The 13,491-nt window shown below is 31.9% G+C and overlaps 1 protein-coding gene across 1 annotated transcript; it reads left to right on the top strand.

Annotated features, from left to right (window-relative positions):
• The first annotated feature begins 4,620 nt into the window (after positions 1-4,620).
• LOC117922168 (pleiotropic drug resistance protein 1-like) lies at positions 4,621-12,545 on the top strand. Its single transcript, XM_034840202.1, has 24 exons — positions 4,621-5,143; positions 5,324-5,444; positions 5,540-5,628; positions 5,761-5,845; positions 5,953-6,112; positions 6,231-6,307; positions 6,443-6,496; positions 6,596-6,686; positions 6,780-7,081; positions 7,182-7,463; positions 7,552-7,868; positions 7,955-8,115; positions 8,216-8,319; positions 8,401-8,560; positions 8,641-8,754; positions 8,849-9,012; positions 9,103-9,435; positions 9,807-10,097; positions 10,188-10,271; positions 10,374-10,507; positions 10,633-10,860; positions 10,947-11,118; positions 11,201-11,455; positions 11,556-12,545. The coding sequence occupies exons 1-24, from the start codon at positions 4,818-4,820 to the stop codon at positions 11,814-11,816; spliced, it is 4,365 nt and encodes a 1,454-aa protein (XP_034696093.1). The 5' UTR covers positions 4,621-4,817; the 3' UTR covers positions 11,817-12,545.
• Positions 12,546-13,491: the final 946 nt, after the last annotated feature.

Genomic DNA, 13,491 nt, shown 5'->3' with positions numbered 1-13,491 from the left:
TTTCTAGTGGCGAATTTTTTATAGCTAGATTTTGACTTTTTAATTTTTTTTTTTTTTTGAGATTTAATCAAATAATCACTAATTTAGAATTGCCAACAAAATGGTATGAATTTATATGTTATTTAATTTTTGATAGATGTAATCTTATGTAATGATTCATATTATGGGAATTTATGATTAATATTAATTTATATGTTATCTAATATTTGATAAATTCAATCTTATGTAATGACTCATATTACGAGATATTGAATTTAACTTTAATTATAAAAATTGTATAACTTAATATGATATTTATAAATTACAAACAATAACTCCGAAACTCTTCTTAGTTATTCATAGTTGACTTGTGGAGTTCACCAAACTATATTTTTAGAAAGGTTTCCTCACTCAATTATCTTTAGCTATTTGAAAAAGAGAAGAAATTTATAAGTGGAATTATTGATTTTAAAAAAAAATTATTTTTAGGATTTTTTTAATAAAACAAAATTATTAGAAGTTTCTTATTGAAATGTTTAACTTTTTTTTTTAATTTCTTTTGAAGAAAAAATCTTTTAATTTTTTGATTTTTTTTTTTTATAAAATCTAAAATATTCTTGACCAATGTATTTAATATTTTTCTTATTCAATTTGATATAAGATATATTTTCTTTTTCTTTTTATAATTAATGTCCATTGTTTTTTATTTTGTTTAATAATAATGAGGGGTATTGTTAACTACTTTTTAAATTATGAAAATTTATCAAATATTTATTACAATCATAATTTTTATAATTTCTCACCTAAATAACATTTCGGTAGTTACTTTAGCTTCATCCCTTAATATATCGATCATAATATAAACTTGAATACAAACTCAATCTATAAACATTAGATTAGAGTATAAATAAAATTGTAAAAAAAATACTTTAGGTGTCTAGCTATTAGATACACTTCTTATTTTTTATTTTTAAAAATAAAAATTTCTATATAAAACATAACAACTCTTATACAAAAAGTCCAAATTTACTTTATATTTTCATTTTTTTTTCAAAACTTTAAAATTTTTTGGAAGTGAAAATGTTTACTTATTTAAAATTTAAAAAGTGTTTTTATGTATACAAGATATGTACCTACTTTTTATATAAGAATTCCTATATTTTTCTCTACATATAAAGTATTCTATTTAAAAACAAAAAATAGAAAAATGCATCCAAAGCAAATATGAAAATATCTATAAACATGTATATATCAATAATTGGATTTTACGAATATATCAGTATTTAAATTTTATGGATATATAAAAAATATCGATAAAATATTGATAAGACGAAAATTGTTCAAAATTCATGAAAATATTTAAAAAAGTTTCAAATGATAAAATAAGTAAGAAAATATATATTAAAATTATTTTGTAAGTGTAACTAACATAGGTACGGTCAAGGATAATATTTATCAATTTTTTTTTTATAGAAAAAATGATTTCAAATTCCTTTAATATATTTATATTCATTTATTTTAAAAATTAAAAATTTTATTACATTTCAAATAAAAAAATTAACTACATTTTAAGACTTATAAAAAATATTTTATTTGAGTTTTAATTTTTAAATTTTGTTATTTATGGTGACAACTTTTTGCTATTGACATTGATTTATTTAAATAATTAAAATTATTAAAAATTATATTAATAATTTATCTTATTAAATTAATTTTAATTTATAAAATATTAGAACTTCATTATTATTATTATTATTATTATTATTATTATTATATTTTAACAATTTTCAAATAAATTTATATTTTTAATATTTTAAAATAAAAACATTCAAAATTATATGCAATTTTTTATACTATTTATATTTTTAATATTTAATTATAACATAAATGATATAAAAAAAGACTTGTTAAAAAATTATAATGATGGTTTTTATATTTTAGTAATCAATTAAATAAAATAAGTAGAATTAATTTATTTATTAAAATATTTTTTTAATAATGGATTTTAATATATACTTGTGCACATATATTAATTGAATTCACCCTAGTGGTAGTCAAGCTTCAACCCAAACCTTTTGGAACTTAAACCTTTTTCAGGGAGTTTGACCGAGAGAGCCAGCAACCTTAACTAATGAAACATCGTTGATTGACTTCAAAATTTTCTTATTGAGATGTCCAATTACTTCTTAAGATTCTTTTGAAAAAATCCTTTGACTTTTTTTTTTTTTGGTAAAATTTAAAACATCGTTTTTATTGTTTAATGTAGGCTTGCCTACTCCGTTGAATACACGTGAAAATTATGGACGGAGAACATAAGAATTTGAAGGGTCAAAGAGGGTAGCTAGCATATGCGTGTTCCATATATTATGGAGTTATTATGCAGCCTTTTTTCTATATTTAAAAATAAAATAAGCCAATAATAATAGAAGCCACTCGTTCATTTGATTGATTCCACCGGACACCAAAGATTTTTTTTTTCTTTAAATAAATTGAAAAAGAAAAAAAAAAAAAAAAAACATGGTAAGAGAAGAAGAGGAGGACGATTTGTACGTTTAAGGAAGATGATGCATGGAGTGACGTCAATAAATTTACTACTTCTTTTTTTATTATTATAGGGAAAGGGTCAAAACTCACCTTTTTCATTAAAAAAAAAGTGTACGGAATTGAATAGTTGAATATTGAAAATTTTGAATGGAAAAATGAAAATTAAATAATGAGAAAAAATAGAAGATAAAAAAATCCAAAAAATAAAAAAATATTTTAAATTAATACACTATTTTTACATGTATTTTTAATATATATTTTTTAATTTTTTCATTTTAATCGATTTAAAAACAAGTTTTAAAAAATATGATCAAACAGATCTCTATTTTTATTTTTTTAAATCGATGAAAACAACTATTATTTTTTAAAAATTATTATTATTTTCAAAAAATAAGGACAAAAATAATATTAAAAATTTTAAAAAACAAAAAGTTATTTTAAAATCACAAGAACAAATAAGCTGTAATGTTCTAATTTTTGTTTTTTCTTCCTCGATGTAGTTGTCAAACTGAACTTTCCAAACTAACAGATATGATCAAAGATTTGATTTCATCATTCATTTATTTGGGTAGATGATTTCCCTTTTTCTTTCCATTGTGTTTTTTTTTCAAGTGTCGAAGTCAATCACGTTTTTCCCATAAGAATGTGAATTTGGATAATGAAAGTCTTGGTTACACACCACCACCCTCCCATATTTCTGCCAGCCCATGCCCCTTTTTTTCTAGATGGTACCATGTGAGAAATCTACCTATCTTTATAACATCTGTCCTATGCTTTATGTGGTTCCTATATTTCTGCCAACCCTACCGGTTTTTTTTTCTAGATGCTACATGTGAGAAATCTGCCTATTTTTAGAGTAATTGGCCTATGCTTTATGTGGTTGCTATTTCAAGATGAAAAGCAATCCAAAAATAAATTGAGAAGAGACCAAATTAAAATTTAGAGGGGATGAGTTTGGTTAGTTGTTAGATTTAGTATGATTTATGCGATACGATTTCATTTCAGTTTGTTTAAAATGATGAATTCTAACTCCCGGATTCTAATTATTTATAATGCATTTATGTGCGAATCTTATCTTGTATCTTACAAAATAGTATTTCTGGTTAAAATGTTTTCATTAAAAATATTTTTTTTTTAAAAAAAAATAGTTTTGAAAGAATCACTTATCAGATTTTTTTTTTTAAATATTATAAATAATTTTTATTTTTTAATAATATTTTAAAATTTGATCAAAAGGTTGATTTTTTCTTTAAAAATTTTTTTAGACAAAATATATATATATTTTAAAAAATATTATCAGAAAAAAATATTTTTTTTCCTTCTAAAACAATTTTTGGTGTGTTAATTTAAAATTTCACTTTAAATAAGATAAATAATTGATATTTTATTAAATATTTTTTAATAAGTGGTGAGTTATTTAGGGCTTGATTTTGATATTTTAAAAACATTTTTAGATTTAATTAAATAATGGGTAATTTAGAATTGATTATAAAATTATATTAATTTATATATTATTTAATTTTTGATAAATGTACTCTTTTGTAATTATTAATATTATGGGAATTTATGATTAATATTAATTTATATGTTATTTAATATTTAATAAATCCAACTTATATAATAATTAATATTATGGGTTTTATTTTTCGAAATAATTTTAAAGATATAAGGTAAATTACTAAAAATAATATAGGCAATCCAAACCGAAAGTCTCATGTCATTAAACTAGAGTATAAATCTTTCACAGTGGAATTACGGCGGCGGGAAAAGTTAGTTGGTTTGGCAGTTGGGAAACATTTAATGATTATTGAGTTCCTTGACAAACAAGGTACTGGAAAGCTGAAAATTACGAATTGTGAAAATGTTAAAATAAGACTTTGATGGGTCAAACATCGTGGCATTTGCATACAACAGCAGTTACGATTGCGCTTACGATGACGTGTAGTAGCCTCGGCTATATTCAATTTTACCCGCCAATTTTCCAAAGAGAAAATCACAAATAATAATAATAATAATAAGCAGTCTTGAAAATTATGGGTCACCTCGTTTTTTCTGTTCTTCCAATCAGTATATAAACCTTCCATTCTTCGTGTTTTTCCAACATACAACAAGGTTTTAGCAATACAGAGAGACGGAATCAATTGCATGCACAGGGAAAAGCGGGAGGGGAACCATCTCTTATTTTGAGCTTTTCAGCTCTAGAGTTCAAAATTTGGGTTTCTTCTCCCTAATTTGTAGGAAAGGTTTCTGGGTTTTGGTGGGTTTTGCAGTAGGGTTCCTCGTTTCGTGTTGCAATGGCAACGGGTGAAATTTATAGAGCCGGTGGTAGTTTAAGGAAGGACGGTTCTTCCATATGGAGGAACTCTGGTGAGGAGGTTTTCTCCCGTTCTTCAAGGGATGAAGATGATGAGGAAGCTCTGAAATGGGCCGCCCTCGAGAAACTTCCCACCTACAATCGGATGAGGAAAGGCTTGCTGATGGGTTCGGCGGGTGAGGCCAGTGAAGTTGATATACACAACCTTGGGTTTCAGGAAAAGAAGAATTTAGTGGAGCGGTTGGTGAAAATTGCCGAAGAGGACAATGAGAAGTTCTTGTTGAAGCTCAGGAATCGCATAGATAGGTGCGATTCTCCTCTTCTCTTGCGTTTCTTGCCGTTTTTCTTTTTCTTTTTTAACATTGAAAACAGCGGAAAAGAAAGAATTCACCTTAAATGTGACTGATAGTCCTGCATTTTCTTCACAACCAAACATCTTCCTCTGACTTTTTAGTAATGGGTTTGCATGTCTATTTCATTTTTCAGAGTTGGGATTGATCTTCCCGAAATTGAAGTTAGATTTGAGCATCTTACCATTGATGCAGAAGCTCATGTAGGAAGCAGAGCTTTGCCTTCATTCATTTATTCTGCTTTTAATCAAATTGAGGTAACTAAAATGCAAATACAGATCACTAGCTAAGCAATAAATACTCTCTTGGGAAAGTTTGTTTTTAGATTATAATTTTTCTTTCTGTTTTAAAGGATATCTTGAACACTCTTCGGATTCTTCCGAGTAGAAAGAAGAAACTCACTATTCTTCACGATGTTAGTGGAATCATCAAACCTCGAAGGTGAGAATATGATTTTTTTTTTTTGTAAAAAAATTAATTGATATATATATCAAATGGATTTTTTTACTTTCTCCAATTTAGAATATCCTGAAGATCCATACTCAATCTTTTGTGCATATTTTTTTTCTGCAGAATGACATTGCTTTTGGGTCCTCCAAGTTCTGGAAAGACCACTCTGTTATTGGCTTTGTCCGGAAAGCTTGATTCCAGTCTAAAGGTTGAATGAAAAAAAAAAAAAAATTATTGCTTTTGTTCTTTAATGAATATTCAATTTTTAGCTGTTTAATCTCATATCCAATTTGGAAACTGAAATTCCTTCTTTAGGTTACGGGAAAGGTGACATACAATGGTCATGGCATGAATGAATTTGTACCCCAGAGAACTGCAACCTACATCAGCCAACATGATACCCATATAGGAGAAATGACTGTACGGGAAACCTTGGCCTTCTCTGCAAGATGCCAGGGTGTTGGAGATCGATATGGTTGGTCTAAACCATTCATTGCCTTTTACTTTTATTTTCTTTGTTTTTGAAGCTTGTGAATTTAGTTATATGAAATTTGCATAAGCCAGGAGGTTGACTTTTAGTTGGCTATTCGCAGACATGTTAGCAGAGCTCTCAAGAAGAGAGAAGGCAGCAAATATTAAGCCTGATCCTGATATCGATGTCTTCATGAAGGTGAGAGACAGAAGCTACTTTGAGTGAAATTTTAACCAGTTCTGCAGAGCAAAATCTTTTATCCTTGGAATTTCTTAAGGTACTCATTGGTTTGATGGTGAGTGAGATTTACATTATTGGTTTTTAATATTTCAGGCAGTGGCAACGGAAGGCCAGAAGGAGAATGTGATCACTGACTATACACTGAAGGTATCATAACCATAGAACTTTCAATGATAATGCAGATTTCTGAGAAAACCCAATTCTAAGTCATAATTTGTTTATTTTGATTTACACTTAAATTTACAGATTCTGGGACTAGAAGTCTGTGCAGACACCTTGGTAGGGGATCAAATGATAAGGGGTATCTCTGGAGGACAAAGGAAGCGTGTCACAACTGGTAGGATAATTTGGTTTCCAACCAAATAAAATAAATTAGAATTTTTCGTTCATTAATTTAAGTTAATTCAACTGTGAAATATATGAATGATAGGGGAGATGCTGGTTGGACCATCGAAGGCACTGTTCATGGATGAGATCTCTACTGGCTTGGATAGCTCGACAACTTATCAAATCGTGAATTCTCTCAGGCAAACCATCCACATTCTCAATGGGACTGCTCTCATCTCTCTCCTCCAGCCAGCACCTGAGACTTACGATCTTTTTGATGACATCATTCTCCTCTCTGATAGCCAGATTGTTTATCAGGGTCCTCGTGAAGACGTTCTTGACTTTTTTGAATCCATGGGGTTCAGATGTCCTGAAAGGAAGGGTGTGGCAGACTTCCTACAAGAAGTGAGTGCTAATAGTTTTGTACCTTTAGGCATCTTCTCTTTTTTTTTTTCCTTCTTTAGAAAAAATCAAGCTAGAACATGAATTTTAAAATTGATTACAGGTAACATCTAGGAAAGATCAGCAGCAGTATTGGGCACGTAAAGATGAGCCTTATAGTTTTGTCACAGTCAAGGAATTTGCTGAGGCATTCCAGTCATTTCACATTGGACGGAAACTAGGACATGAGCTTGCAACTCCATTCGACAAGACCAAAAGCCACCCAGCTGCTTTGAAAACTGAAAAATATGGTGTTAGAAAGAAGGAACTGTTGGATGCTTGCATTTCAAGAGAGTACTTGCTGATGAAGAGGAATTCATTTGTCTATATTTTCAAGCTCACCCAAGTGAGTATTATTATTGTTGTTACTTATAACAATGGCTTTTAATTTTGTACATTTGATCGTAATTTATTATTTTTGTTTCTTCTTTTAGCTCATAATAATGGCAGCAATTTCCATGACAATCTTCCTAAGAACTGAGATGCACAAAAATTCAACAGATGATGGAAGCATTTACACGGGTGCTTTGTTCTTCACTGTTATCATGATCATGTTTAATGGAATGTCAGAACTTGCCATGACCATTGCAAAACTTCCTGTCTTTTACAAGCAAAGAGGCCTACTATTCTACCCTGCATGGGCATATGCTCTCCCCTCATGGATCCTCAAGATCCCCATCACATTTGTTGAAGTTGCTGTTTGGGTGTTCATGTCTTATTATGTCATTGGATTTGATCCAAATGTGGGAAGGTAAAAGAAACATGTCCAGATTTGTTTCAAATGTTTTCTTTGTTCCAAAATGATCATTGCTCAATAAACAAATCTTCTTATTGCAGGTTGTTTAAACAATATCTTCTCCTCGTGCTTGTTAATCAGATGGCATCTGCATTGTTTCGATTTATTGCAGCAGCTGGTAGAAACATGATTGTTGCAAACACATTTGGGTCATTTTCATTACTTTTGCTCTTTGCATTGGGTGGTTTTGTCCTGTCACGAGGTATAAGGAGGAAAGATTTTTTTAGGAAACTAGGACCTTCTTGTTCATAAACCCTAATAATGAATTTTTGTTTCCTTCTTGTATTTGGTCATTGCTGTAGAAAATGTCAAGAAATGGTGGATTTGGGGTTACTGGTCTTCCCCTCTGATGTATGCACAGAACGCAATAGTGGTAAATGAATTCCTTGGGAAGAGTTGGAGCAAAGTAAGTTTATGAATGTTTCATGTGAATATTTGTGTTTATTTGTGTCAGTAACTGATGATTGAATGTATTTCCATTTTTCAGAATTCTTCAACCGATTCAACAGAATCCCTTGGAGTAGCAGTATTGAAGTCTCGCGGGTTCTTCACAGAGGCATACTGGTACTGGATAGGAGCTGGGGCACTGCTTGGATTCATTTTAGTCTTCAACATCTGTTACACTGTGGCTCTCACTTACCTAAATGGTGGGTATCCTTACATTCTCTGTGTTGAAAATCCTAAAATATTGGAGTTTAGTGTACTAAGATTTGTGCAAATTGTGCAGCATTTGAGAAGCCTCAAGCTGTTATAACAGAAGAGTCTGACAATTCCAAAACTGGAGGAAAGATCGAGTTATCATCCCATAGACAAGGCTCGATTGACCAAACTGCATCCACAGGTGATGAAACTCATTCATGGTGCATGTGTGCCTTTGTTCTTGTCATTTAACCACATGTTTTACATGGCTCACTAATTTTAAACTTAACATGCAGAGAGGAGAGACGAAATTGGGAGAAGCATCTCATCCACATCCTCATCTGTGAGGGCAGAAGCCATTGCTGAGGCTAGACGTAACAACAAAAAAGGAATGGTTCTTCCATTCCAACCACTTTCTATCACCTTTGATGATATTAGATACTCAGTTGACATGCCAGAGGTAACTCCATGTTAATGCAAATAATGTACATGCTTTAGCAGCACTAATAAACCAAAAATGAGAACTAAGTTGTTTGAATTGAATTTGTAGGAAATGAAAAGTCAAGGTGTCCTTGAAGACAGATTGGAGCTTCTAAAGGGGGTGAGTGGTGCTTTCAGGCCTGGTGTTCTTACAGCTCTGATGGGTGTTAGCGGTGCTGGTAAAACCACTCTCATGGATGTACTGGCTGGTCGGAAAACTGGTGGATATATTGAGGGTAACATTTCTATTTCTGGCTACCCAAAGAAGCAAGAGACTTTTGCTCGAATTTCTGGATACTGTGAGCAGAATGACATCCACTCTCCTCATGTTACTATCCATGAGTCCTTGCTCTACTCTGCTTGGCTGAGGTTGCCTGCTGATGTGGATTCTAAAACTAGAAAGGTGAGGGCTTCCTGAGTTCTTTCCACATTTGTCTTATTCAATTGAGTGCTCTGAACAAGTAAAGCCCTAGAATTGATTTTCAAACTTGGTTGAGCTTAGATCAGGTTCAAGTTTGGCTTGACCTTCACCCTGGGGAAAGGTGCTGGTTCAAATTTGGTTGACCTGGAATACAAGTTGGTGAAGTTCATGCATGCTAATAGGTGTTATTGAGCATTTGCAACCATTAACTGATCTGTTTAATAAGACTAGAGAAACTTGTTCACAACCTGCTAACTGAAAAGAGTCGCAAGCAGTGTCAATTTTTTTACCATCTCTGCTATGGCTTTGCATTGTTTTTTTAAACAATTTCTAATCTTTGGTAATGGTTACAGATGTTCATTGAGGAAGTCATGGAGCTCGTGGAACTGACCCCATTGAGGGATGCACTAGTTGGGTTGCCAGGTGTAAATGGTCTCTCAACCGAGCAGCGCAAGAGGCTGACCATTGCAGTTGAGCTTGTGGCAAATCCCTCAATAATATTCATGGATGAGCCAACTTCAGGGCTAGATGCAAGAGCTGCTGCAATTGTTATGAGAACAGTCAGGAACACAGTGGACACAGGAAGAACAGTTGTGTGCACCATCCATCAGCCAAGTATTGACATCTTTGAAGCCTTTGATGAGGTAGGAAATGTTCATGGATAGAAAGAATTTATAGTTTCCCTTCTATGAGCTTTGCATGTAAGTACTGAAATATTTAAAATGGATTTGCAGTTGCTCCTGCTGAAGCGAGGAGGACAAGAGATATATGTGGGACCACTGGGTAGACATTCTTCTCATCTGATAAAGTATTTTGAGGTAAGCTGCCATGATAAAGTAAAAGCTATAAGCAGCAAATACTTTAGTTTGAGTTAATTCATATCAAGTGCTTACTAATACATGTGACTTGCTATCATTAAGGGAATTGAAGGAGTGAGTAAAATCAAAGATGGTTATAACCCTGCAACTTGGATGCTGGAAGTTACCACTTCGGCACAAGAATTCTTGTTGGGGGTGGATTTCACTGAAATATACAAAAATTCGGACCTATACAGGTGATTCAACTATAGGTTATCTGAAAGCATTATGATATTGAAATGTCATGTATACGCATCTCAATGTTCATCATGCAAGCTTGAATTGGTTATTGAAGCCTTTTCTGATGTGGCATATGTTTCAGGAGAAACAAAGATTTAATTAAAGAATTGAGCCAACCTGCCCCTGGTTCAAAGGACCTCTATTTCCCTACTCAATACTCCCAGTCCTTCTTCATCCAATGTATGGCATGCTTATGGAAACAGCGTAGGTCATATTGGCGCAATCCACCATACACGGCAGTGAGATTTTTCTTCACAACTTTCATAGCCTTGATATTTGGGACAATGTTCTGGGATCTCGGCACCAAAAGGTAATTTGAACCCAGTACAGGATTTTGAGAACTCAGTATGTTTCTCTGTATCAACTTTAATTCATACTTCACATGGTAAAATGCAGGAAAAAACAACAAGATTTGAGTAATGCAATGGGTTCTATGTATGCTGCTGTTCTCTTCCTTGGGGTTCAAAATTCCTCATCGGTGCAGCCAGTCGTTGCAGTTGAACGGACAGTCTTTTACAGAGAAAGAGCTGCAGGAATGTATTCAGCTATGCCATATGCCTTTGCACAGGTAACTAGTTTTCTTATGCTATGGGCTGTCTATCTCTAACACTTTATGGGTTTTATTAATCAAATTTCATCTCTTGTTTCAGGCTCTAGTTGAGATACCATATGTCTTTGCACAAGCTGTGGTGTATGGTGTTATAGTTTATGCAATGATTGGATTTGAATGGACAGCTGCTAAGTTCTTCTGGTATCTGTTCTTCATGTTCTTCACCTTACTGTACTTCACCTTTTATGGCATGATGGCTGTGGCTGCCACACCAAATCAACATATTGCTGCCATCGTTGCTGCAGCATTTTATGGATTATGGAACCTATTTTCAGGTTTTATAGTTCCTCGAACCGTAAGTTCTCTCAACTCGTTATTCTCTAAATTGCAACTATCTTTAGCACATGGATATAGAAATGACTCATATTGTTGCATTTCTTCCTTGATGAATACAGAGAATTCCGGTGTGGTGGAGATGGTACTATTGGATATGTCCAGTTGCATGGACTTTGTATGGATTGGTTACATCGCAGTTTGGAGATATACAGGACAGATTTGAGGACACAGGTGACACAGTGGAACAATACTTGAATGACTATTTTGGATTCGAACATGATTTTCTAGGAGTGGTTGCAGCTGTGATTGTTGGGTTTACAATACTTTTCTTATTTATCTTTGCCTTTGCCATTAAGGCATTTAACTTCCAAAGGCGGTAAAAGCACGAGTTCTTCAAAGATGGTTGGTTAATGTATATGTAACATTCTCAGTTCAACATTTGGTTGTAAGATGAACAAAATGGTTTTGTTCTATGTATAGGCTGTTAGAGAGTATCCATAGCCCTGCAATGAGCAGATAATACTAGTTAAATTCTTGTATTTTGTTTTCTCCCAATTTTATGTAAGTTAAAATTCATTACAATAATGTAACCTTAAGCAATTCTTTCATCTTGATTGCCTGCTTACTAGTATGGTGCTCCACTTTCAGTCTCTGCTTTAAGTAGCTGAAGACATTAAGACACGGTAACAACATGAAAATAGTATGGTTTCAAAACCAACAAGTGTGTATCAGGAGCAGGCTTTGCAACACTCTTGAATTTAGACTTGAGCTAGCAGAAAGGGAAGTTTTGGCCTTCTTCAGAAAGTTCAGAGGTATTTCTCAGTTCCATGCTTGACCCATGAAGAAAAGTAGTTACTTAAACTTGGAGCTCATTCATTGGTATCCTGCTGATCAGATCCAGACATGTGGATATACAACTTTGAATTGTAGAATCACTGCCTTCCAAATTTCCAGACATGTGGATTTGACCTGACTCTTCAAAGCTCAAAACCTCATCGACTCGGTGAATCTAGACAATATTAAGTTCAACATCTGTCATGTTCTGATTGTTTTCTTTATTAATACTTGCTTTGATCAGAAAGCGTGAAGACAAGAAGATTTTGAATTTCTAGATATATATCAAATCTTTCATTATCTGGCTCAAGAAAAATAAGAACTTCCAGTGAACTAAGCCCCATAAATTCAGGCCGCCTCGTTGAAAAGTGGGTTCCTTGAAACATCACATTAAGATTCACTGTTTCTTTTTCTTGCTTTAACCATCAAGAAGGAGGCTTTGATGGCCTTGATTTTTTCATTCACAAGTACAGCTATGATTGTGGAAAAGGGAGTCAAATATCAAAATATTTGAATAGAAGATTCATAATTATGTGAACTAGTCATATGGGTTGTCTATCATGTCTCCCGGACCATAGATGTTCCATCAAGAACTCCTATCTTGTTGAAGCTACTAACATGAGAGAGGTTTAATATTGAGCATATTCTTGGTCACTTTTAAGCTAAAATGAATAGAACAAAATTGTCGATCTTAAATGACATAGCCTGATATACCCATATAAGACATAGAAAAGCTAGAAATTAAGAATGGGGAAAGTGTTAATATAAGAATTTGAAGGGTAAAAAATGGTGGGATATGCATATTTCATGTATTAGGAGCCATTATCGACCTCTTCTGTATTTAAATTTAAATAAACCAAAATTTCAAATTTTGTAATAATAAATTTGAAAGTGGGAGTTGGAGCATTTGCACTTTAAGGAAGATGATACTAGGAAAGTTCAATAAGTTATTATTATTATTATATTCGCTTTCAAAAAGCTTAACCAAGCATTTGGACTTTGAAACATTTGAGGAAATAAAATAATGAGAAAAATTATTTAAACTCAATAAATTATTTTATATATTTTTAAATTAAATTAAAAATTTTTAAATGTTATATATAAAAATTAAATAATTTTAAAATATATAAATTTAATTTTAATTATATTTGAATTTATTTTATATTTTCTATGCTCAATAAAATACTAGAATATAATTTTTTTTATTTTATTTTTTATTTT

The sequence above is a fragment of the Vitis riparia genome, chromosome 9 (assembly GCF_004353265.1).
Source record: "Vitis riparia cultivar Riparia Gloire de Montpellier isolate 1030 chromosome 9, EGFV_Vit.rip_1.0, whole genome shotgun sequence".
NCBI lineage: Eukaryota > Viridiplantae > Streptophyta > Magnoliopsida > Vitales > Vitaceae > Vitis > Vitis riparia.
Note: the sequence above shows the minus strand (reverse complement) of the source record. Positions and strands in the feature narration are given on the sequence as shown.

Coding starts and splice junctions, on each gene's coding strand:
- LOC117922168 (XM_034840202.1), top strand. CDS start 4,818: ATGGCAACGGGTGAAATTTATAGAGCCGGTGGTAGTTTAAGGAAGGAC. Junction 6,497..6,595: donor TCACTGACTATACACTGAAG/GTATCATAACCA, acceptor TTAAATTTACAG/ATTCTGGGACTAGAAGTCTG. Junction 10,861..10,946: donor TGGGATCTCGGCACCAAAAG/GTAATTTGAACC, acceptor GGTAAAATGCAG/GAAAAAACAACAAGATTTGA.